At 43.7% G+C, this 24443-nt stretch overlaps 1 protein-coding gene across 1 annotated transcript in view; it reads left to right on the top strand.

Annotated features, from left to right (window-relative positions):
* The first annotated feature begins 472 nt into the window (after positions 1–472).
* The window catches only part of ZNF507 (zinc finger protein 507), a 38555-nt gene continuing 14584 nt past the window's right edge, over positions 473–24443 (top strand). The window contains exons 1-3 of the mRNA XM_090063183.1: positions 473–626; positions 8036–10167; positions 11829–11934. Coding sequence (XP_089919309.1) covers positions 8041–10167; positions 11829–11934 — 2233 coding nt within the window. The 5' untranslated portion in view covers positions 473–626; positions 8036–8040. The remainder of the gene's footprint in view (positions 627–8035; positions 10168–11828; positions 11935–24443) is intronic.

Raw genomic sequence — 24443 nt, 5'->3', positions numbered from 1 at the left:
TCCTGCTGACGGGGGAGGGGGTCCCTGTGGCAACCGATCATGCTGATCCTGTCGACCCACAACCGGCAGCAGCGTTGGCACTTCCAGGTTGGCGGGGTCGGCTACAGAGGGACTGCTCCCCGGTCAGCGCTCTCGGGGGGGCACCAGTGCTCTCGCCCGCCTGGAACACTGGCTGACAGGGTGCACCCCCTACACAATACCTCTGCCCATGGGACATTTCACCTGCAGAAAGGGGACATGTCCCTGTCTTCCTGGGCTCAGCACCTCGGCGAGTTTGCTCGGGGACCAGAAGGGTGAGAACCGTGCTGTGCCAACAAGGGCACCGCAGGCTCCCGGGGTATCTCTAGGGAAGCCGCCAGCCCCTGGGCCAGGAAGTCTGGAAGGGCCGGGGGAGGGAGCGGGGCCCCGCGGTCTCCATGGCGACGGGCAGGAGGAGCGGGGCTCTCACACTCGCCGGTCACCTGATCCCTGCCGCTGTCACGTGACCCGGTCCCATCGCCGCCATCTTGAAGCGGCGACCCGAAAAGAAAAAAAAAAAAAAAAAAGAAAAGAAAAAAGAAAAAAAACGGGAGCCAGGAGGAAGAGGAAGAAGCGCGAGCCCCAAGGGAGGAGGAGGCAGCCCGCAGGTACCGCCGCGCGGCGTGCGACGCGTGCCCCCGCCCCGGGGCCGCGGCTCTTCTGGGAGGTGGCTGCGGGGCCGCCACCGCCTGTTGCTCGGGCGGAAACAGCCGTGCCGCCTCACCTGGGCCCAGGCGCGGGGGGGCGGCCTGGCTCGCTCCAGCCGCAGGTTGTGGCAGGGCTGGAGGCGCGGGAGGGTTTTGTGGGCAGTGCTGCGTGTGGTGCGGGACGGAGACAGCTCGCGGGGGAGTCGCTGCACGTGTTGAGGCACTGCCTTGCCACGGGGCCGGCTGCATGGGCCTCTCGACCGGGCCACGCGTGGTTTTGCACGTGTGGCCGGGCTGAGCGTATCGCCCGCTTGACGGGGAATGGCCTGGTCCCTGCTCTGCACGTGGGGCGGCCCGTCTGCATGGCGCGATTCACCCGGTCACTTTTTTGGGCATGTGGCCGGTCTTACTCGGCACGTGGGGCCAGTCTGAATGTATGGGACAGTTCACTAGTGAATTAGGGAAGATCTGTCTTGGGTAGCAACAGCCTCGCGTTTGGCTTGTCGCTCAGTGTCAGCAGCACCCGCTGTCCTGATAATGACAGGTAGCGATATTTTACTGTAAATGGAAAAAAGAGATTGCGGGGGGAGAGGAAATCCTGTCCCTTTCTATTAATATACGTCCGGCCTTTGACAGCGTGGCCATGCGAATACTCAACACTACCCCCCCCCATGTAGTCTGTTTAGGGCCTTCTGTCCCTTTAGTTCCCATCCTGCCTTCACAGAAGAACAGAAAAATGCATTTTTTTTCTTTTAAAGTGAAACCACAAAAAATAGAACATTTAAAAGTTGTTTCAAGTGCTCCTGGTTTTTTTTAGTTCACTTTGATGTTGACTGTTTCAAGTTGCCATCATCTGAGAGTATTTTTTAGTTCTGAAAACTGATCTTGGCTTATGCAAAGACTGTGCTAGTATTTGCTGCACCTGTTGAGGGCTACCTGACATGGATCTAAGCACAAAAGGGTGGGGGGGACTCGTTGCAATTGCTTCTTCAGATCATAAATATCTAAAACACACACATTAGGTTTTAAAGAATGGCAGACAAACCGTTTTATTAACTTTCTTGTCCTCATGTCCCCGCGTTACCTGCGCATGTAAGCGAAGGCACTTGTAGTTGGAGCCTTTTCCATGGTTTGCAAACATAATGTGAAAAGGGTGTACTTTGTAGTTGGGGATTGTACACAGTAGTTATAGTTAGCTCTTCAACAAAACTAAATACACTCTGCACGCAAGTGAGTAATCCAAAGAAATGCAAATACAAAATGTAAATCAAAGTATATTTACCCTTTTGTGGTGGAATACTTGAAATACTTGGATTTTTTTCAGTTTAACTGGTTTTCTGTAGTGTGAGTAGCAAACATCTGAGCCACTCTGCTGGTGCAGCTAGCATGTAGGGAATTAAGTGTTCTCCCTGCAGTACCTGCTGTCAGATTTCTGGTCTGCAGTTGCCATTCAGATCTGCTGGAGGAGGGAAGGTGAGTGGGGGTACGTAGTGGCATTAACCCCTGTGTGCTGGCCACATCAACACAATGGCTTTAGCAGCTGCAGCAAGAAGCCAGATCTGGAAGTGAGACATGTAACCCATAAGAAACGTGACAGTCCATATCCAGCCTGCCAGCTCGTTAGTTTGACACTCCTCATGTACAGATACATTTTCTGATTTCTTTTTCAGTACTTCAAAGATGCCAAACTTGATCTGCATAATCTGGCTGGGGGGGGGGTGTATGTCTGTCCTATGAAAAAGCTTTTTTCTAACACTGCTGTATATTCAGTCTGTATTTCCTGACAGTCTTGATACTTGTGACATGCTGTGTAGATGCTAATAGCCAGTTTACACAGGCTGATTGAAGGCACAAGGTCTTTTTTCCCCCAGTTACCCTAGAATCTGGGTTTTTGAAAACTTGTGCATTAAATTAGGGTAAACATCTACAAGTGATTTCAGTACTTATACATTTTTCAAATTTTGTGAAAAATCACAATATAGAAAAGTCAGTCTGTTGTTCAGATAATTTGGATTTGAATGTACATATTTATACCACAGCCAGGCAGAAATGCTTCATGGGAGTATGTGGCAAGTAAATTACATTAATATTGAAAATGTCTGTATCTTGTTTATATTTCATACATTGTGTTGCTTTATTTGCATACCTGAAATGGTTCAAATTAGCAATATGGTCTATTAGGAAATAAAAAATTAATTTTCATAGAATTCATTATTTTTTTAGAAATATTACTATATTTAAATAGATGTCTTGAAGACAAATATAATCTTGTTTTGGAAGTTTTGCTTTCATGTATTTGCAGAAAATTGGAAGGATTTTAATCTTCAAGTTCCCCTGAATCTTTAAACTTCAGTATTTTTCCAATAGTTAGCATAATGTTGCAATTTAAAGGAACTAATTAGATTCCAATATAAACTCAGCACAAAACTGGAGGACAAGTAAAGATAATTTAGGTGGCTCATCTTTTCTCTCAGGACTGGTATGAATTATAAGGTCTGTATTTGAAATCAAAGAAAAATGTATAGATGTTGTAAATGGAATAAGTTTATGGAGTTCCTGCCTAGGTATTGTAATAGTATCCATTTCAGGTCTACCTGTGGTATATCTTCAGTTTTTCTTTAGCTGGTCATTGATTACTATGTTAAACCGTATGTGAATAAATTACATCTGATTTTATGACTCGATTTAGAGAATTATCTTAAACAAAAGTGCATAAAACATGAAGACCTTGATTCTGCATATGTTTATGCTGGACTGGGGCATCAAAGCAAAATCAATTAGAAAAACTTCAATTTTAAGTTCCATTTCTTATTCAATTTAACCGATTTTTTTTCTTCTGTACTTTAATAGATTTTCTTCTGTACCAGAGGGAGAGTAAGAAGGAACCAAGTGTATTAATAGATTTCAAGATATAGAATAGAGAGAACTTAACATGTGCCATAAATAAGTCTTCACAAATAGTTTCTTTTTAAATATAGAAGCATTGCCACAAACTGAATACTTATTGGCACAAACATCTGCATACTGTATGAAGTCAGTACAGAATATTGTATGTATTTTTATTTTTGATAGATCAAATGCACGCTCAGAAACAAAAAGGTAAAGAATACTTAACCATCCACCTGGGAACATGGGGGGATGGGGAAGGAAATTGTGCTGTAACTTTTTTCAGTAAATTCCTCATAATGAGAGAGAAGAGCATATATAAATAAAACTTAGCATGGGTTATAATAAAAGAAAAGTAATTATTTCAGGTGTTTGACAAAAACTTTTTGTAATGTAATCAATATTCAGGTTGACTTGATTTTAATATATTCCAGTGATCTACAGCAGAAGGCTTAATATCAGAAAGTTCCAATTAATTTAATATGCTGAATGTACTGTTATACTTCTGTTCCTGTTCTGAGGAACAGTGAGAAAAGCCCTGTCATACCCTGTTCACTCTTCCTTTCAGCATCTGCTCTCTGCCCCTGTGTGACATGGGATACTAGGCAAAATGGACCTATGGTCCGACCCAGTAAACAGCAGTTCTTATGTACCAGAGTTACCCATTTTCGGCTCTTCTTAATAATGTAGCCACCCCTTGGTTTATGGAGATTTTTAGCATGTGCTGTTTTCCCTGTTTGCTAATAATGTTTGTCTACAACCTATTTTCTGTGGAGGAATTGTACCTGGAGTTACATGAGCCAGCTGTCTTTTGTTTATCTCTCTGAGCAACCATTTCTCATGCATTACACCTGGATGGAAACTGTCACTTCTTTGTGGATGCTTCACATTTTTACTGTCCTCCTATATGATAAAGGAAAATGCTCTAGCTCATTTTTGAGGTTGAAGATTTAAAATTTGGTATAAATGACTTTTATTTTTACTATGAAAATATCCTCTACAAATAAGTTTGTATAGCCCCAGTTAAATCAGCACAGTATCATGTTCCAATCTTGAAACAGGAAGCATCCTCCAGTATTAAAATAAACACCATCTTGATGATGTGCTGCTTTGTGCTGTTCTCAAAGTAAAAAGTTCAGTTCAATTTTTACATGATTTAAAGCAGTATTTCTAGGTGGGTGTCTTGTTTGGCAAGTTCTAGCACTAAACAATCTCCTCTACTTAGCTGACTCTTGTGATCATATTCTGAAGAGAACAGTGTATCATTTACCCTCTCTATTTTAGAATTATGTCTTTCAGCTTCATTTTGTAAATATTCTGCTGCTTATTCTGATAATATTTTCAGAGCTCACAAAAGGGTGACATACAAGAAACTTTTTTCTCCCTTTATTTCACAGTTGTATAGGGAGTGCATAATTAGGAGGGGAAGAACTTTCACAGGAATAACAGAAGATCCCTTCTGACCTGTCCACCAAGAAAAATGGAATAAATTTGATACTGGGAGCCCTGGCTGAATATGCAGAGATGCCAGTTGAAAGAAAAGTCTTTCTGTGAAGTGAATATATCTAATGCCGAACTCCGAAAGGCTGTCTTTGATCACTGTCCTGAATAGAATTCCTCGTTATGTAATCTATTTGATACAGCATTAAGTTCCCATTCTAGCTGCACCACCCACTCAGTCTCAAAATCTGCTTCCAGTTTATAAACTTTGGCCACTAGTATGATCTCTACCCAACACCACAATATTGTCTGTGGTTTATGGTTAATGTTTTTAAAAGGAAGTCAAAAGGGAAATTGTTAATGTGGCTTGTGCTTCCAGAACCATGTGGTTCTTTTCAAAACATAGAAAATTATTCAGAAATGTTCAGGAATGGTTAGAAATCTACATTCACTTCAGAAGGTATTACTATTTTTCATGGTGTACAAGTCAACGTGGTGTATAAGTCAACCCCATGTTTCTGATCCAAACAGTTAGAAATTTTGTAAATCTGTTGTATAAGTCAACTTAACTTTTTGGATCAGAAATATGGGATCACCGTATACCGGTCCCTGCGTGCCCTCACTGTGGGCTGGACACCCGGGGGGTAGACATGCGCTGCGGCACCACTCACATGGGACAGGGCTGGGCTTAGTGCTCAGCTGGCACAGCCCAGGCAATGTCACTCGCAAGAGATGGGGGGCCGTGCCAACTGAGCCTGGCCCTATTCCCCGCAAGTGGTGCTCCCTACGCTGTGCCAGCCAACTCCTGAGCTCTGCACCAGTGGCAGGGGATGGGGCCAGGCTTGGTGCTCAGCTGGCACAGCCCAGGCAGCACCTCTCACAGGGGACAGGGACAGGCTCAGTGCCTGGCTGAGCAGTATCTCCACAGTAACGGCAAGGACCACAAGCCAGCCTGGGCCTGGGCCCATGGCCTCCAGCGACAGGGACCTGTCAGTAGGTGAAGATGGTCAGGTCAGGGCCAGGCCAGGGTGGCACTGGGGTGGGGGTCAAAAGTATTGATATGGTCTATAAGTCAAGGTTGAATTTTAAGAGTTAAAAATTAGACTTCAAAACTTGACTTACACACCGTGAAACACAATACTTCAGCAGAAACTGACATCATTAATCTTTGTATTAAATTTAAATGTGCTGCTTTCAATTAAAATCAGTGTGTAGTATTCAGGTTTCGATGGTTATGATAGGGAAATAATATTTATAATTACACAAACCAATTTATCCTTGAAAAATCATCAGGTCCCTCAGCTACTCCAGACCTTTGTACTTTGACTTATGCAGTTCTAGTATTACAATAAAAAGTGTAAAAATATTCTTTCACTATGTAACATGATACCCAGAAATCATTTTTATAAGTGACCCTATAGGTTTCTGCTTTTCTTTGCTTTAATACTGGTAGTCTTAATTATTTGTAGGGATCCAGGTTTTCCGTTTCCCATGGAAAAACTAAGTAAACCATGGATTTCCCCCTTTACTAGAGTAAAATGTGGATTTCTCATTTTAGCAGAGAAACCCACAGATTTTGTAGTTTTGCAGTGAGCCCTGCTCTGCAGGCTTGCATTGTTCCAGCCTGCAGGGGCCTGGGAGGTAATAGGAGGAGGGCAGTCAGGCAGGGGGCGTCATCATGCACATGGCCCCAGACAGCCTGGACTGCAGGTAAATGCGGATGGAGGGATTGAAGCCCCTATAGGGAGGGAGTTGGGCAGGTCTGGACCTGGGGCTGCTGCCGTGATGAGCAGTGTGTGGGGCTTCAGGCCTGGAGCCACAATGTGCGGCCTCGGAGCCCCAGTGGGGAGCAGGACAAGGCCGCGGGTGGCTTGTTCGGGGTTGGGGGTGAGGCCGGGGCCGGCTCCCTGCTGCAGTGCACACTCCCAGGGTGCAGGGGAGATCTGTGCCCCACAGATTTGTGCAGGGGAAGGGTGCATACCACGGGCTCATGCTCCCCACCCTGCTACCTACCCTCAGGGCCTCTGCAGCACAGCATGTGACCTGGCAGGATAGCTGCTTGCCCCCATGAGCTCCGCACTGCCCTTCTCTTCGCTTGTGCATGCAGGGGGCGGCGCAGGGTTGTGCCCCTCACTGCTACCCCGTCGTGCGGGTGAAGTGTTGCCACAGCAGCGCAGAGCTCACAGAGGATAACAGCATTCCTTTGCAGTCCCACTGTCCCCTGCTGCCACAGGGTCTCATGCTGCACTGCAGAAGCCCCAGGGGAGGGCAGCAGGATGGGGAGTACAAGCCCGCAGCACACACCCACCCGCTGCAGAGATCTGAAGGGTTCAGGTTCCCCCTGCTCACCAGGAGCACGCACTGTGGCTGGTAGACGGCCCCACCACTGCCCCCGCCCAAGCCTGCAGCAGGCAGGAAGCAGTGGGGGAGCTGGCTCTGTGCTGCTTCTGCAGCAGCTGCTGCCTTCTATCAGGGGCAGGGGGCTGTAGACCTAGGTCCCTGGCCCTGAAGCCCTGGCAGCTGGGGGCCCCCTCTGGCAGGGCTGGTTGGGGCAGGGGCTGTAGTTGAGGAGCAAGGGGCATCAGTAAAGCTGGGGGACTGTTGTAGGGGAGTGAGGGGCAACAGTAAGGCTGGGCGGGGCTGGGGGGTGAGTGAGGAGAACCAGTAGGGCTGGGTGGGATGTGTGGGGAGTAAGAGGCACCAGCAGGGCCAAAGGGCTGTTGTGGGGGGAGTAAGGGGCACCAGCAGGGCCAAAGCGCTGTTGTGGGGGGAGTGAGGGGCCAGGAGGGGTTGTGGGGGACCTCCAGCAGGGCCAGGAGGGGTTGTCGGGGACCTTTAATTTTAATTACAGATTTTGGGGGTTTTATCAGAGAATTTGCTTTTTTTTTTTATCAAGGAAAACCAGGATCCTTGATTATTTGTAATGATAATGGATTTAGGCTTCCGCTTTTAGTCAAGGTAGCAAGTTAAATATAACTGGTGACTAAGTTGCATTTCTCCCTTTTGCACTTGTTACTTAAGCTCATAATACTTTCTTTTTCCAGATATTATGGAAGAGGGAAGCAGTGTTGCAGTATTGGTGCCAAATATTGGAGATCAAGAAGCTGTACTAATTTCTGAAACAGTTATTAGTCCAACACTGGAAACTAGTGAAGATGAGAGAAAATGTAAAACTGATCCACTGATCCACGTTATTGAAAAACTAAGCAAAATAGTTGAAAGCGAGAAGTCCCAGAGATGCCTCTTGATAGGGAGAAAACGTTCCCATCCTGATGCTTCTGCACAGTCATTTGAAATGCAAGATCTCTGTGAGATCCCAACTAAAACAATTGAATTGTCTGTTATTGGCACTAAAAAGACTGAGGAGCTACAAGCAAATGACTATGTAACTGATTGTCTTCCACAAAGTAAAAGAAAGGTTATGTGCTACCAGTGTAGCTTATGTAAGTTTCTATCACCATCTCTTTTTATACTACAAGACCACATAAAACAACATGGTCAGCAGAATGAAGTGATATTAATATGCTCAGAATGCCTCTTTGCTTCTAAAAATCAAGAGGAACTTGAAGTTCATATCCGAAATCACCATGAGAACAATGGTGAAAACCACATCCAGCCGAAAGTGCAATCGTGTGTAAATCTCTCAAGTTCATCTTTGCAAGGGCTAGTGGAAAGCAGTGTCAAAGCAGGCACTGATCAGACAATAAACCTGGAATGCAAAGACATAACTCAGTCCACTCCTGTGCCTGAAATGGGTAGGCGAAAGTGGTATACTTATGAGCAGTATGGCATGTACCGGTGTTTAATTTGTCGTTACACTTGTGGTCAGCAAAGAATGTTGAAAACCCATGCATGGAAACATGCAGGTGAGGTTGATTGCTCATATCCTATATTTGAAGAAGAAAATGAGTCTGCTAACTTGTCAGAAGCAACTGCAACTCAAACATCTAACAGTGTGGATACCGTTGTTCTCTCTCTAGAAAATAATGAACTGGATATCCATAGTGACCATTCTCTTCAATTCCAGATTTGCAGCTCTGAACAATTGCCATGTAAATCTTCACCAGTAGTAGAAGACATTAAAGAGGAAGAAGTATTAAGTCAAGCAACAGCACTTTCACCTAATGGAGAAGTGGTAGAAGAGACTATATCGGATACAGAGCAGGATAACTTGATAAGTGATAGTCTACTTTCATCGGCACAGAAAATTATTAATTGTAGCCCAAATGAAAAAGGCCATGTTAATGTAATTGTGGAGCGTTTGCCGAGTGCTGAAGAAACTGTCTTACAGAAACCTTTCTTGATGAACACAGACATTGAGACCGAGAAAAAATTAATCTCAGAGGAAACTCGGGTTTTGCAGGAAAGATCTGAAGCTTATCACTCCGATGAAATTGAAGAAGTAATAATAGGTTGGAGCAGTACTGATAAGAAAGATAATGATTTAAACACTAATAAAAACATAGCAACTGATGAAAACGCTCCTCCTATAAGAAGAAGAACGAATTCAGAATCTCTGCGACTGCATTCGTTAGCTGCAGAAGCTCTTGTTACCATGCCTATTAGAGCTGCAGAATTAACAAGGTCTAACTTCAGGGCTTTTGGTGAAGTAAACTCTTTAGACACAGATACAGGACAGCGGCAGACTGATGGCATGTTTGCAGCCCATTCCAAGGTGGTATCTTCATTTAAAAACCCTTCAGAGGAATTAACCCCCTTAAACCAAAGTGACTGTGCAATAATGGAGCTACAGAAGGACAAACCAGAGTTATCTGAAGCACCCATTAAAATGGGCATCAGTATGTCACTGCTCACTGTAATTGAAAAACTGAGGGAGAGGACAGACCAAAATGCTTCTGATGATGACATTTTGAAAGAATTACAGGACAATGCACAATGCCAACCTGCAAATGATGCAAACGTGCCAGGAAGCAACCTGGTGGAGTATATACCCAATGTAGACCGACCTTACCGCTGTCGTCTCTGTCATTATAGCAGTGGCAATAAGGGCTACATAAAACAACACTTGAGAGTTCATCGTCAAAGGCAACCATATCAGTGTCCTATCTGTGAACACATAGCTGACAATAGTAAGGATTTAGAGAGCCACATGATCAACCACTGCAAAACCAGAATGTATCAATGCAAGCAATGTGAAGAATCCTTTCATTATAAGGTGAAGCTATTTCTGTTATCCTATAGCAGCTTTATAGTGTTTACTGGTATTTAATCACTTTGTTATTTTCTTAACTGAATTAAAAGTGCCAGCAAGTGTAACAATTGCTGTGAGATGTTCTAACATAACTTTTGGAGCGGAACTAAACTGGAACTTTAACCTCGTTCATTCCAAGTTAAAGTTAGTGCTCCTAGCTTATGTATACCATTATAAAAGAAAACAATCATATATCATAATACTGTTGTTTTACAAGTGGTAGCTCTTCACTTTTAAAATGGTTTAAAGTTACAGCTGTCCACAGCCTCAGGTTAGCCCCAGGGAATATAGAATAGTAGCACTTTAGCTGTAGTATCATTACAGCTGGGTGCTCTGATCTGTAGCACTTATGCAATGTGTCTGCTTCAAGTCACTTGCCATGGCTTACTAACGGAAATACTCTTTTCTTGTTGCTTTTTGACAATATTTTTACTGAAGCCTGTCCCATTGATCCATTAATTTTCTTCTGTTGTCCTAACCAGTAGCTATGGTAAAAGGGAATAAAGAATTAGGAGGAAATAGCATTTACCACGTAAGAGGCCAGGCTCAATGTGGCCAGTAGTTGTAAATGGGTGTCCTAGCAGTGTCAGCTGTTCTGGGCCATGACATCTAGTAAGTTTGAGATGAAAGTTTCCTTCATGTTTCATTCCATTGCTGCTTTGGCCTTGATGTCATGGAGAAAGCCAAAACTAAATTCCATGCTAGAGCATAAGATAGTGCTACTGTCACATTTTCAGTCTTCCTCAGTTTAATAATTAATGCTACTGAATAATGCATTTTATATGTGATTTTAGTGTTTATGAAGGTATAGAGAGTCTTAGAGGCACAGAATTTGGACCAACCCAGCAATAGTACTAGGTTTTCCCACACAGCTTGTTGAGTCTTGATTAGGATGATTACATGCACTTTGAGAGGTTATGTCACTTCCGGATTGACTGGTTTTCCTCATGGCCAATATGATCTGGAATGAGACCTTTCAACTAAGCTGTTGGACCATGTAAGAAAACATGCGTGGTGCTATGCTGGGTCACACTTGAACCTGTGACCTAGAATTGATCCCTCATCTCATTAACATAATCTGAGTTTCCCATTCCCTTTTTATTTTGTTCCTTTCTTTTTTTCATCCCCCATATATCACTTAGAAGAAACTTCTTATTAGAATATTACTATTCTTCAAGAGTGGGGTCAGGGTAATATAGGATTAAAGCTGAATGTGTCAACATATTTAATCTGTTTTCTAAAGATTTTTTTTTAATTGCCATCCAGTATCTTTTCCATTCTTTAAAATAATCCTGAAGGACTTCATTGACTTATTAGTGCTGTTCAGTGTGGTGCATTGCATTGTATTAGTACAGTTAATGGAGATATTCTTCATATCGATAAGTTAGTGTACATTCACACTGACTTATATTAAAATGTTAAAAAAAACCCTTCAAATTACTGAAACAGTATAGAGTGATTGCTGTATGCTTATGGTTATGTCATTAAGTGTTTTTTAACATATATACACGCAAACATTGATATGTGTGTGTGTATATATATTATATGGGGGGTGTACACCTAATATATATAGACTTACACACATACACACGCACATTAAATGTTCCTTGGAATTTTTTTTCCAGAGTCAGCTACGAAATCATGAAAGAGAGCAGCACAGTCTTCCAGATATTCTCTCAGCAGCAACATCCAACAAACTAATAGTTTCCAGTGAGATAGATGAAACAGAAGGTACTGTATGTCTTTTTTGATAAAATTTTATTAAAAGATTGTCAAATTCATAATGTTATTTATAGTCTTAAAACTGTTTAAAAACTACTTTTGAGGATGAACATTGTCATCCTTGCTCTGACCCTAAATTTGTATTTTTTTAGTAGGTTAAAAACTGGTTAATTTCCACCATTTTGAGGTACCTTATCAGCATTTGAAAAATTGAAAATATTCCTTCAAATATAAAATGCCCTTAAAACATGCCTAAGTTTTCTGATTCTCAGCTTAAGAAAAATATAAAGTTATAGCTATTTGTATACAACCTCCATTATGCATGTGAGATCTTTTCTGTCTTTCCCCTTCCCACCTTACTTGAATGTGAGACAAGCTGTTTTTAGAAAAAATAAGTGGGTTTTTAAAAGTCTCTCTCATATATTTGAAAGAATATGGTACTTGCCCGTTTGAGACCATCTTAATATGTTTATATATGCTAGAATATTATAAATCTATTCTTCTTTGTTAAACTTCATTATTCATAGACTTAATCATTGATGTGGACTTCTGCCTTTTGAGTTTTAAGAAATACCACTTTTTGTAATGGCTTCAGTGTTTTCTAAATTGCAGACTGGAAAGGATGCACCTTGAAAGAAACACACAAGGCTCTGAAACAGCATATATGCACAACACACACTTGAATTTCACACTTAGAAATTCTCATTATTTTCTGAAATACATTGTGTGCTCTACAAACATATAGAAGGATTCTGAGCCTTGTGGGGGGATTCATAATATGAAGAGACAAAATATAAACAGTGAGAGGAATCATACAAAGAATGGTCAGGATTAAAATTGGGCACATGGTTTGTTAGGGAATATTTTACATTTTTTTATTTATGTGATGTTTAAGGTTTGCTTGATTAGTTTAGAACTCTAAAAAGAGGACAGTGCTTTGAAAGTGCAGGAAAAGAGCAAGAAATAAGAGGAGTTCAGAATAAGAATAGAGAGAAAAAGGGAGAAACAAAATGAGAAGGAGAAAACACAGTGATCTCAAGTAATAGGGTTGGCCAGTGGAAGAGTTCAGAGTTTTAAGAGAAGGACCAACCATAAGTAACAGTAAAGCAATTTATTACATTTTTTAAAATTTATTATGTGTCTGCCTAAATCATGGATAGACAAAGGGCACTGACAGAAGTGACATTTTGTCACACAGCTGGCCCCCTGAATGCATTCCGGAGCCATACTGCAATAGAAGTACACGGCTGCAGAGCACTTTAAAAGTGACAAATCGCATGACAAATTTAACCCTCATTACATAAGCGTTCAAATGAAGGCACTCCAAAGTGGAACCCCTTCATTAACTTCTGTCAGTCGCATCAGCCCAGCCCTGTCCCTGAGGTGGGCGGGCTCCAATCCACCCACCCCACCCTCCAGCACAGGTGGGTAAACCCCAGCTCCGTTCCCTCCCTTTTCCCCACTCCTGTCCTGAAGACAGCACTGGAGCTGGGACAGGGTTGGGGGTAGGACTAGATGAGAGAGGCTGCAAACACACAGCCTGCTCCAAAGGAGCTTGATTTCCACCCCCTCCCCGACCCAGCAGAGAACATCTGTTGTGTCAGGGTGGTCAGTGTAACTCATAGCACTTTCTGTGAAGCGCCATGAGTTACAGTAGGGAGTTGCATGTCTGTCAGCTCTCAGAGGGTTTTCCATGCTCATAGTGTGCAGGCCAATTTCATGGGCATTTCACAGTGGCCCCTTATCCTCGGCGCTGATTGGTGGAGAGGCCCAATGAGGGGGTGGTGCCATGTTGACTGCTGGCTGCCCTTTGTGTCACCTTGCCCTTTGGCACTGATGGATGGAGAGGCCCCGGCAGAGGGAAGAGGGACAAGGAGGCAGCCACCATCTTGTCAGCTGACCTTTATGCGACCCTGCCAGCTGGCACCCTCCCTCCTAGCGGTGAGGACTGCTGACTCCCACTGGGAAGCCAGAATTTTATTTATTTTTATTTTTTTGTTGATTTTTATGGATTTTAAGGACAATCTCAGATTTCACAGTTTCCACAAAACTGCAAATTAAGTAGGCCTGTATTTATTATACACTTAATTCCAAAGCAGTAAGCACATCAGCCTTAACCACCAGTGTATATACATTTACATGTAGTTACTGTTTCTTCATTTCTATGATGAAAGGCACAAGGAATTTTAGTCAGAAGTTTGGAGTAGTTAATAATCTAAGGTCTGAGTCTGAGTAGTCCTCAAAATATATAAGTATCCCAGTTCCTTAGCATGTTGAGACAGGAATTCTCCCCACTGTGTATGTAGGTTACTTATTAAAATTAATTCAAATTTCAGTTGAGGTCTCTAGGTGATGCTATACTACAAATCATAAAGTGGGTAAGGACTCAATTTTGTCACTTTTACCCATGCTTAGTTAGGAAATAAGTAGCATTATTGAAATTGGTAGAACTTCTTGCAAAGTAAAGGATCATTCAATTAAAGACAGTAACCCTGGACTTCAGGAGGGTGTATTTCAATGAGGTATGGAGATTAGTCGGGGAGGGGAGTCCAAGAAGAGTGGTCGTTCCTTAAGGAGACAATCCTCCAAACTTAAAGGGTGGCAATTCCAACAAGGGTCAAAGGGAGCAAGAGTGCTCAAATGCTCCCTTGGCTAACAAAAAGCATCCAGGAATATCTCAAGGCTAAAAAGGAGGCGTACACCCAATGGAAGGGAGGGGCCATCACCAGGGAGGACTATACAGCTGTTGCTTGGGTTTGTACGGGAGCTGTTAGGAAGGGTAAGGCGAAGATGGAACTGGGACTAGCAACCCGGATCAAGGACAATAAGTCCTTTTTTAAATACATAGGGGGTAAAAAGAAGGTTCTAGGTAACATAGGGCCTCTGCAGGACACGCTAGGAAGTCTGGTGGTTACACCAGACGTCAGAGCTAACTTATTTAACAACTTCTTTGCCTCCATTTTTCTGAGCAGGGACCAGGTCATCCCCCTCATCGTGATCCCTGATGGTCCCAGGGGAGATGCAGCCAGGCCCAGGGTCAGAGTGGACCTAGTCAGGGACCTCCTGTTGGAACTGGACATGTCCAGATCAGCAGGTCCTGACAATCTCTACCCCATAGTGTTGAGAGAATTAGCAGAGGTCATTGCGGGTCCCCTGGCACAACTTTACAAGCACTTGTGGTGCTCTGGTGAAGTGCCAGAGGACTGGAAGAGGGCTATTGTAGTCCCCATTTTCCAAAAAAGGGAGGAAGAAGGACCCAGGAAACTATAGGCCTCTAACGCTTACCTTGGTCCTGGGGAAGCTCTTTGAGAAAATTATCCAGGAGCACATCTGCAAGGGACCAGCAGGGGAGATCATGCTTAGGGGCAACCAACATGGGCTCATCAGAGGCAGGTCCTGTCAGACCAACCTGGTGGCCTTCTATGATCAGGTCTCTAAATCCTTGGACACAGGCATGGTGGTGGACGTAGTCTTTCTGGACTTTAGGAAGGCCTTCAACACTGTCTCTCACCCTATTCTCATTAAAAAATTAGGTGCCTGTGGTGTCAATCCTTACACGGTCAGATGGAGGGCCGCACCCAGAGAGTGGTGGTGGGCGGGTCTTATTCAACCTGGAAGAATGTGGGCAGTGGGGTCCCCCAGGGCTCGGTCCTTGGGCCTGCACTGTTCAACATCTTCATCAGCGAACTGGACAAGGGGGTGAATAGCACCTTGTTCAAATTCGCAGGTGACACTAAGATTTGGGGGGATGTGGGCATGCTAGAGGGGAGGGACAAGCTGCAATCAGATCTGGACAGGTTACAGGGGTGAGCAGATGAGAACAGGATGGGTTTCAACACTGACATGTGCAAGGTGCTGCACCTGGGGAGGAAGAACCAGCAGCATACCTACAGGCTGGGGAACTCCCCTCTCACTAGCACAGAGGCAGAAAAGGATCTTGGAGTCATTATTGATTCAAAGATGAACATGGACCGCCAATGTGGGGATGCAGTCAGAGGCTAACCGAACTTTGTCATGCATCCACAGATGCATCGCGAGCAGGTCCAAGGAGGTGATCCTCCCCCTCTATGCGGCACTGGTCAGGCCGCAGCTGGAGTACTGAGTCCAGTTCTGGGCACTGCACTTCAAGAGGGATGTGGACAACGTCAAGAGGGTTCAGAGGAGGGCCACCCGCGTGATCAAGGAGCAGCAGGGCAAGTCCTATGAGGATAGGCTACGGGATCTGAACCTGTTCAGCCTCTACAAGAGGAAGCTGAGAGGGGAATCTGGTGGCTGTCTATAAACTGGCCAACGGAGACCAGCAGACAATGGGAGAGTCCCTGTTCCCCGAGCACTACTGGGAGTAACAAGGAACAACGGCCATAAGCTGACAGAGAACAGATTCAGGCAGGATATCAGGAGGTGCTACTTCACAGTTAAGGCAGCTAGGATCTGGAACCAATTTCCAAGGGAAGTGGTCCTTGCTTCTACCCTGGGGGTCTTTAAGAGGAGGCTAGATAGACCCCTTGCTAGGGTCGTCTGACCCTGGCAACTCTTTCCTGCCTGTGGCAGGGGGTAGGAATTGATAATTTGCTCAGGTCCCTTCATAGATTTCATAGATTTCATAGACATTAGGGCTGGAAGGGAGATCATCGAGTCCAGCCCCCTGTCCAAAAGGCAGGAAGTCAGCTGGGGTCATAGGATCCCAGCAAGATAAGCATCCAATTTACTCTTGAAGGTGTTCAATGTAGGTGCTTGAACCACCTTCGCTGGCAGACTGTTCCAGACCTTGGGGGCTCGGACAGTAAAGAAATTCTTCCTTATGTCCAGCCTGAAACGGTCTTGCAGGAGTTTGTGACCATTCGACCTCGTCATCCCTTGGGGCGCTCTAGTGAACAAACGTTCCCCCAGATCCTGGTGGTCACCCCTGATAAACTTACAGGTGGCCATCAGATCAACCCTGAGCCCACGCTTTTCCAGGCTAAAGAGTCCCATGGCTCTCAGCCTGTCATCGTAAGATCTGTTTTCCTGACCTCTGATCATGCGCGTGGCTCTCCTCTGGACTCTCTCAAGCTTCTCCACATCCTTTTTGAATTGTGGAGCCCAAAACTGGACACAGTACTCCAGCTGCGGCCTCACCAAGGCTGAGTACAAGGGGAGAATGACGTCCCGGGATTTGCTCGAGAAGCATCTATGGATGCAAGCCAGGGTTTTGGTCGCTTTACTAGCCGCAGCATCGCATTGCAGGCTCATGTTCATCTTCTGGTCAATGATGACCCCCAAGTCTCTTTCTTCTGTAGTGCTATCCAACGTAGCACTGCCGAGCCTATAAGGATGCTGCAGGTTTTTCCTCCCAAGGTGGAGAACCTTGCATTTTTCGGTGTTAAACACATCAGGTTCTTCTCCGCCCATTTGCTGAGCTTGTCCAGGTCAGCCTGGATCACCCGCCTATCTTCTGGCGTGCATGCTTTGCCCCAAAGTTTGGTGTCATCGGCGAACTTGGCCAGTCCACTCCTGACTCCAATGTCCACATCATTAATGAAGATGTTGAACAGGATGGGTCCCAGGACAGAGCCTTGAGGGACCCCACTGGTCACAGGGCACCACGATGAGTGACTGCCATCAATCACAACCCTCTGGGTCCGACCACGGAGCCAGTTTCCCAGCCAGGGGATCGTGGTGGAGCCAAAGCCACAACTGGGCAGTTTGGCCAAGAGGTGATCATGGGATACCAGATCAAAGGCTTTTTTGAAGTCAAGATATATGACATCAATCTCTTCTCCCTTGTCCAGGTGATAGGTCACCTGGTCATAGAAGGAAATGAGATTGGTCAAACAAGACCTACCCGCAACAAACCCGTGCTGGCTGTCCCTTAGGATGTTAGCCTGGGCCAGTCCCTCAAGGATGGCTTCCTTAATAAACTTTTCTAAGATCTTCCCCAGGATAGAAGTCAGGCTGATGGGCCTGTAGTTAGCCGGATCCACTCTCCTCCCTTTCTTGAAGATCGGCACCACAATGGCCTTCTTCCAGTCTTCGGGCACTACACCAGAGCGCCAGGAGTTTTCAAAGATCCGTGCCAGGGGCTGAGCTATGACGCTCGCCAGCTCCTTGAGTACCCTGGGGTGCAGATTGTCAGGGCCGGCTGACTTGAAGGTATCCAGCTTCTCAAGGTGTTCCTTCACTAGGTCAGCATTTATGGAGGGTAGGGGATCCCCATCACCCGGATCTCCCTGTCCCATAGCAGGTATGGACGTCCCGTGGGACTGATGAAAGAGTGACGCAAAGTACCTATTTAATAGGTTGGCTTTTTCCTGGGCGTCAGTTGTCAGTTGCCCCATCTGGTTTAGCAGAGGTCCAGCATTGCCCTTGCTTTTCCTCCGGCTCCCCACATATCTGAAAAAGGACTTTTTGTTGTCCTTGATGCTCAAAGCTAGTTGGAGTTCAGTTGCAGCCTTGGCTTTCCTGGTTTGCTCCCTGCAGGACCGGATCAGCGCGGAGTAATCCTCCTTGGAGGTGAATCCCATCCTCCATGCTTTGTAGGCTTTCCTTTTTAGCTGCAGGAGGTCCGCTAGGTCTCTGGAGAGCCAGGAGGGCTGCTGTGCCTTCTTGCTGCCTTTCCTCCGTGTTGGAATAGATTTAGCTTGTGCATTGAGGATCACTTCCTTGAGAAGCAGCCACTCTTCTTGAACTTCCATCTCCTTGGGGTCATGGTCCCTGAGGGCCTGACCGACAAGCCTCCTGAGCTTGCCAAAGTTGGCTTTTCTGAAGTCAAGGACTTCTGTGTTGCTGACTGACTTGCCAGCTTTATGGCAGATGGTGAAAGTAATCAGCTCGTGGTCGCTGTCACCCAGCTTCCCATCGATCGCTAGGTCGCCGATTAGGTCGTCCCCCGTAGCCAGTACCAGGTCGAGCAGCGCTTTGCCTCTCGTTGGCCCATAGACTTCTTGAGTCAGGTAGAGGTCATCCACGCACAAGAGAAAGCTTTGCGACCGCTCGGATTTTGCTGAGTGATCTTCCCATGAGATGTCCGGGTAATTGAAGTCACCCATGACAACCAAGGTCCTGGAGCAAGCGGCCTCAGTCAGTTCCCGGGCGAACTCCTGGTCAAGCTCAGGACTTTGAGTGGAAGGTCTATGGTAGACTCCCACCGTTGTGTCCCCTGTGCCATTTTCCCCACGAATTTTTACCCAGAGGGTCTCTAGCTGTCCATGCCGGTCGCCAACATCAGCTTGCAGGGACATGTAGCTTTCCTTCACATAGAGAGCTACACCCCCATCCCTTTTGTCAACACGATCCCTCCTGTACAGGGTATAGCCCTCTATACCCATGGTCCAGTCATGGGTGGAGTCCCACCAGGTCTCCGGTATCCCAATGACATCATAATTCTTTGCACTGAGCTCCTCCTGCTTGTTACCCAGGCTCCTGGCATTAGTGTACAGGCAGGCAGGTGTGCCCTTAGGGGCTCTTGCCTTGCCCACAGATTGTGCCAGGGCTGGGGCAGGGGTGGGCTCCCTTAAGTGCCTTGGTCTGCTGGCTTTGCAAGGGTTGCTCAGCGGGCCAGCAGTGGCAGTAGTCCCCCCTACTAACTCTGAAAGCAGGGTAACAAGTTTGAACTTTTAATTATTTGTCCATAACCAGAATAAAATTAGATTTCTAGTTCCTGGCTCCCAGTTGCACTATTCTGTAAATCCATTCTGCCTCTTACCACAATTTTGAATTTCTGATTTGTATATTTAAAATTACTTGCCTCATCAGCATTGTATAAAAATTATTCCTGCCAGCTCCTTTTTGTTCTGAAAGCGCAAGGAATTCGGACCCATATTATTTCAGGAGATTGGGCTTAGTGTTTATTACTTCCTTTTAGATTCAAACCCGAAATAATCATAGAGCTTTCAAGGAAGAACTGAATGACAGAAGATAAAGCAGTTTTCAGGCAATCTTTATTCTTCAAAGGAAGTAACTTATCATTCTCAGGGAGGAGATGAAAAGTAAAAGTGTTCCTGGTTTTCCGTTGGATATGCATGTACGTTTATAGCTGTGATTATCAATATCGACAGTGCTTACATTTGTTTGAGTCAAGATTTATAGAAATGGTCAATGATTTTGGCTGCCCATAATAAGAAACTTGAAAGAGATCTGATTTGCAAAGGTGCTGAGTGTCTATTTTCTGCAAATTGGTATCAGTTAGGATGACTAAGCAAGGAGGAACACTGCTAATCACTTCTGAAAAGATTTGCTTTAAAAACAGAAAACCTGTTGAAGTTGTTCTTACAAACTGAGGGGCTTACATTATAAGCCCTTTCCCAGAGGAACTCCTGTTGAGGACACTGAACCTGGCTTTTATTTATGTACTTGAATGTTTTGATAAATTTTAGTCATGTTTGTCTTGTGTAAAAAGTTAAAATTCATAAGCTAAGCTTTAAATGGATTTTTACCCCAAACCAAAGTTGACAATACAACTTCAATTAAAATAGTTCTTCTAAAATTTCATTAAATTATACTCTGGAAATGCTGAAATTCTTTCAGAAACAATTTACAATCAAATTGTGACACCACTGCAGTACAGAAATCCTCTTATCAAACAGATGTCCCCCCTATAAAGCTTCCCAAAACAGAGAAGTTTATGGCGTAGCATCTGTTTATGTGAGAGATGTCTGAGCTGAAACAGTTTCTTTTCTTGTTTATGAAATAGTCAGTCTTAAATGTCTCTTTATTCATCATGGTTGTACAATAAATTTAAAGGAAACATTATGACATTGGATATGATTGGATTGTAAATGCCTAATAATGAAGGAATACAGTAATACGCTGCATTATAGTAGCACCTGCTATTGCTGCAAGAATAAAAACCTATTATTCTCCCCACTCATAATACACTCACACCCTTGCAAAAATAAAAAGAGCCTGGGGAAGAAACAATGAGAAGAAAATATAACTCCTAGACTGGCAGTCTGACTACACCATGAGACAGTGTGATGGATTGTAACTTAACTGTGTTTTGTTAAAAGAATAAATCTTAATAGTGACTGGTATAAATAATTGCTCCTAAGTGTGTGCTTACTAGTGGTTGGCCACTTATAACCTTGCAATAGATTACTTGTTTCTAGCGTCCTTTTATCATCTCATTAGTTACTATTTGTTTAAAGCATTCTAGCCAATAAACTATCCAGTTCATTAACAGAAAATTAAATTTGGAACCAAACTCTTTTTCCAAGAAGGAAATAGAGGCTGTGGACTCTTTGGGGTATAGTTTTACCCAAAGGTGATATGGTATTACAGAAATCACTTAGTTCTTGCTCTGTGAGGAGTGCAGCCTGGAAAATGGGTTAATAATCCACCCAAGAAATCTTCTGCACATATAGATATATATTCACATGTAAGAATGAGCATGGCTTATGCATTATAAAAGTCTCTAAACAGTTGCCATGCTAATTTCATAGAAGAAATTTTGGGGGCAATGATAACATAAAAATAACTTGTATTGAGTGCTTTATGGAGAGAATTCTGATGTATCTGCATTCAAAAAATATAGGTTGTATATCCTACCACATTGCTTTTTTGGCTAAGATTTCTGAAAAATGAGCAGTTTTCCATGACATGCTGTGTTTTGGGGGTAGAACAGAGTGAGTTAAGAAGGAAGGGGTCACTTCTTTTATCTGTCCACGCAGAATTTTCTTATCTTGATACCACAGTGCAAGTGCTCCTCATAGCCCGAGTGACCTGATTGTGCAAGTTGAAGTGGACTTCTACCAGTCTACACCACCTCCATACTGAACCCTGCAGCACTGCCCATGAAGCACATCCTGCCTAGTTGTCCCCATCTCCACACACCAAATTGGGTAAATGAGGCAATATAGCTGCCTTAAACTGGTTCTGGGTGTGCTTATTATGCTCTTTGCCTCAGGAGTGCTTAATGGCTTATGCTCTGGGCAAGAGGTTTAGTGAATGGATTTCACTTTAGCCAGTCATCTGGCTGAAAACCTCAAAAACACTTTCACATGACTTATGTGCCAAACTATGATACAAACTGAAAAGATATTTAGAGAAGTGGTTTTTATGAATAATTGTAGTGGTTTATTCACTTTGAAGACATGCTTACCATAAAGAATCAAGAGACTTGAGTTCTCATATGTCCTGAAATAAAGTCCTTAATTTCATTCCATTGTTATTGGCAAGTCATGTTTTTGCGAATTTAGGTTTAAAATCTTGCACCCGGGCTAGTGTTCATTTTGATCCCTCTCTTTTAAACTATTAGTCTTGTGTTAAATATGTATCATCTTAAACCCCAAAGTCTAGGACACTATTGCTTGCTTTCAACAGACATTTTAAACCCTACTTTTTTCATTGCACCTATCAGGAACAATTGTTACACTATCAAAACTGTCAACCTGCATATTAAAAGAATAATAACTAATCATAGCTTTAAATATATACAGCATTGATAACTACCACTGCATGTGTTCTGTCCATCAAATTCTGTTTTAGGAGCATTTATAATCAAATATTTATCAGCACCTGAATCACAGGAGATTTCAGATTTTAGAGCTTAATTGAGACTTTTTTCCTTTTCTTGTTTTGATACTGTTCTCTTGCAAATGCCACTTTTACCTTAACAAGTTTTACCTTTTGACCTCTTCTTTAGTCCAGAAAGTTTGGCCTGTGCTTTTCTTGGCAAATGCTGAAGGCAGTTCAGGCTTGTCGACAAATTTTCCTTTTTATCAGATTCTGTAACTGGCAACATAAGCAGCTGAGACGTTTAGGACTCCTGTCTTGTTTACTGCAGGTCTAGCTTTAAAGTCATATTTTTAAGGTAGACAAGGTTCTTTGCGTGAATCTGATATCTTTTATTAGACCAACTTAAATAGTTGGAAAACAATTATTAAGCAAGTTTTTGGATTCAAAAACCCTTCATCAGGCTAAGGAAGTTTCAGCAGTTGGTGTGGTCTTCTTGGATGGAATGAACTCATTGTTTTCATTCAGGATCTCCTATCCCAATCTCACTCCTGTATTCCAACTCTGACTATGTAAGCCTTCCTATTGAGTGGTAAATCTTAAATAGGATGCCTAGCATAACACAGAACTTTCCTGCCCTTGGCCTTCTTGAGTCTTTTGAGGGGAAAAAGTCTTGAGCAGGACTAACAGCAGAATAAAGCTTGGAAACTGGGCTTTCCTGTTTTTTTGGATTTCTGTAGCTGATCACGTGAGACTACATCAGGGTTCCTGAGATGACCTATAAAAGCCAAAAAATAAGTCTTTTTCCTACTTGAGATCTGCTAATAGTGCTACAAGCCCTCAGTATATTCAGCCTGTTGGTATTAAACTCCATTGTGGATTTTTCCTGGGTTCTTTGTTAGTTTGGGGGTAGAGAGCTGCTTCATATCAGTAACAGGAGATGCTGATGTTTTTGTTGTTACAAGATTTACCTTACTGTGTCATTCTTGAGGACAAAGTTGTTGAATCTCCTGGATTATTTTATTTTGGGAATGTGCCTCACCCCTAATCTGTTTTGCCTTGGAAGGTCTCCAGGAATTTATATCTGCGTCTCTTCGGTGCCCATGAACATATTTAACAGATTAAGGCATTACTGTACTTAATGTAATATTAAAAATTTCATGTACAGATGGAAGGAATCTTGTTGATGAATCTGAACTGCCTTCTGCTATTTCCAAGAAAAGCAGTACAGTTTACATTTCTTGAACTGGAAGAGAGGTCACTCATACTTCTTAGGGTCATACTTTCCTAGGTAAAACTGAGCAGTAGCCTTCATCTCTGCAGTCCTTAACTTCTAAAGGAGCACTTTCATTTTGGTAAAAAGGACATTCCTTGTCTACACTCATTTTTATCCTTAGGAAAAGCTCCTCACAGCTCTTTAATACTTTATATTAGCACTCTGTGTGATTTCTAAACAGCTCAAACCCTTTTGAAAGTTACTGTGGAGCACGTGGGAAGTAAAGGGGGAGGGGGATCTCTGAGTCTGAACTTAAAAGTTTCAGGAAGAGTTTTGTTTTTCCTTTCAATGTGTGCCTGTTTTGCCTTTCTCAGTGCCCACCATTTTCTTTGATTTGATCCTCAGAGGTGAAAATGTTGCAATCAGCTCTCAGTCCCTCACCTTATATTATTGCAAACATGGGTTTATGACTTAGAGGACAACAAGCCCCCTGCCTCCCCCCCCAGCCCCCCCCCCCCAAAAAACAAAAAAACAGACAAAACAGGGGAGTAGCTGAATTGTAAAAGTGAGTGCACTTTCTAAAACATTCAGAGCTCTACTGAATATCAGAAAGAATACAAAAGAGCAGTGGTAAGCAACAATTACATACATGTATTATCCATGAAAAATCCATGACTTTACTTTTGTGTTGAAGTACTTCTTAAGAGCATAGGATGGGAAGGGGCCTCCTAGGTCACTGGATCCAGTCCCCTGCATTTGCCAACTGTTGTTAACAAAAGGAGTCCCCAAAATTGTCACTTTGAAACCTCAGCCACAACTACAAGGAACAATATCCTGTCTGGGCTCTGTCTGGATTGCTACTTCCATGTGA

This window comes from Crocodylus siamensis, chromosome 9 (genome assembly GCF_052110815.1).
Source record: "Crocodylus siamensis isolate JL-2025a chromosome 9, ASM5211081v1, whole genome shotgun sequence".
NCBI classification, from domain to species: domain Eukaryota; kingdom Metazoa; phylum Chordata; order Crocodylia; family Crocodylidae; genus Crocodylus; species Crocodylus siamensis.
This window is presented reverse-complemented; position numbering and strand designations above follow the sequence as displayed.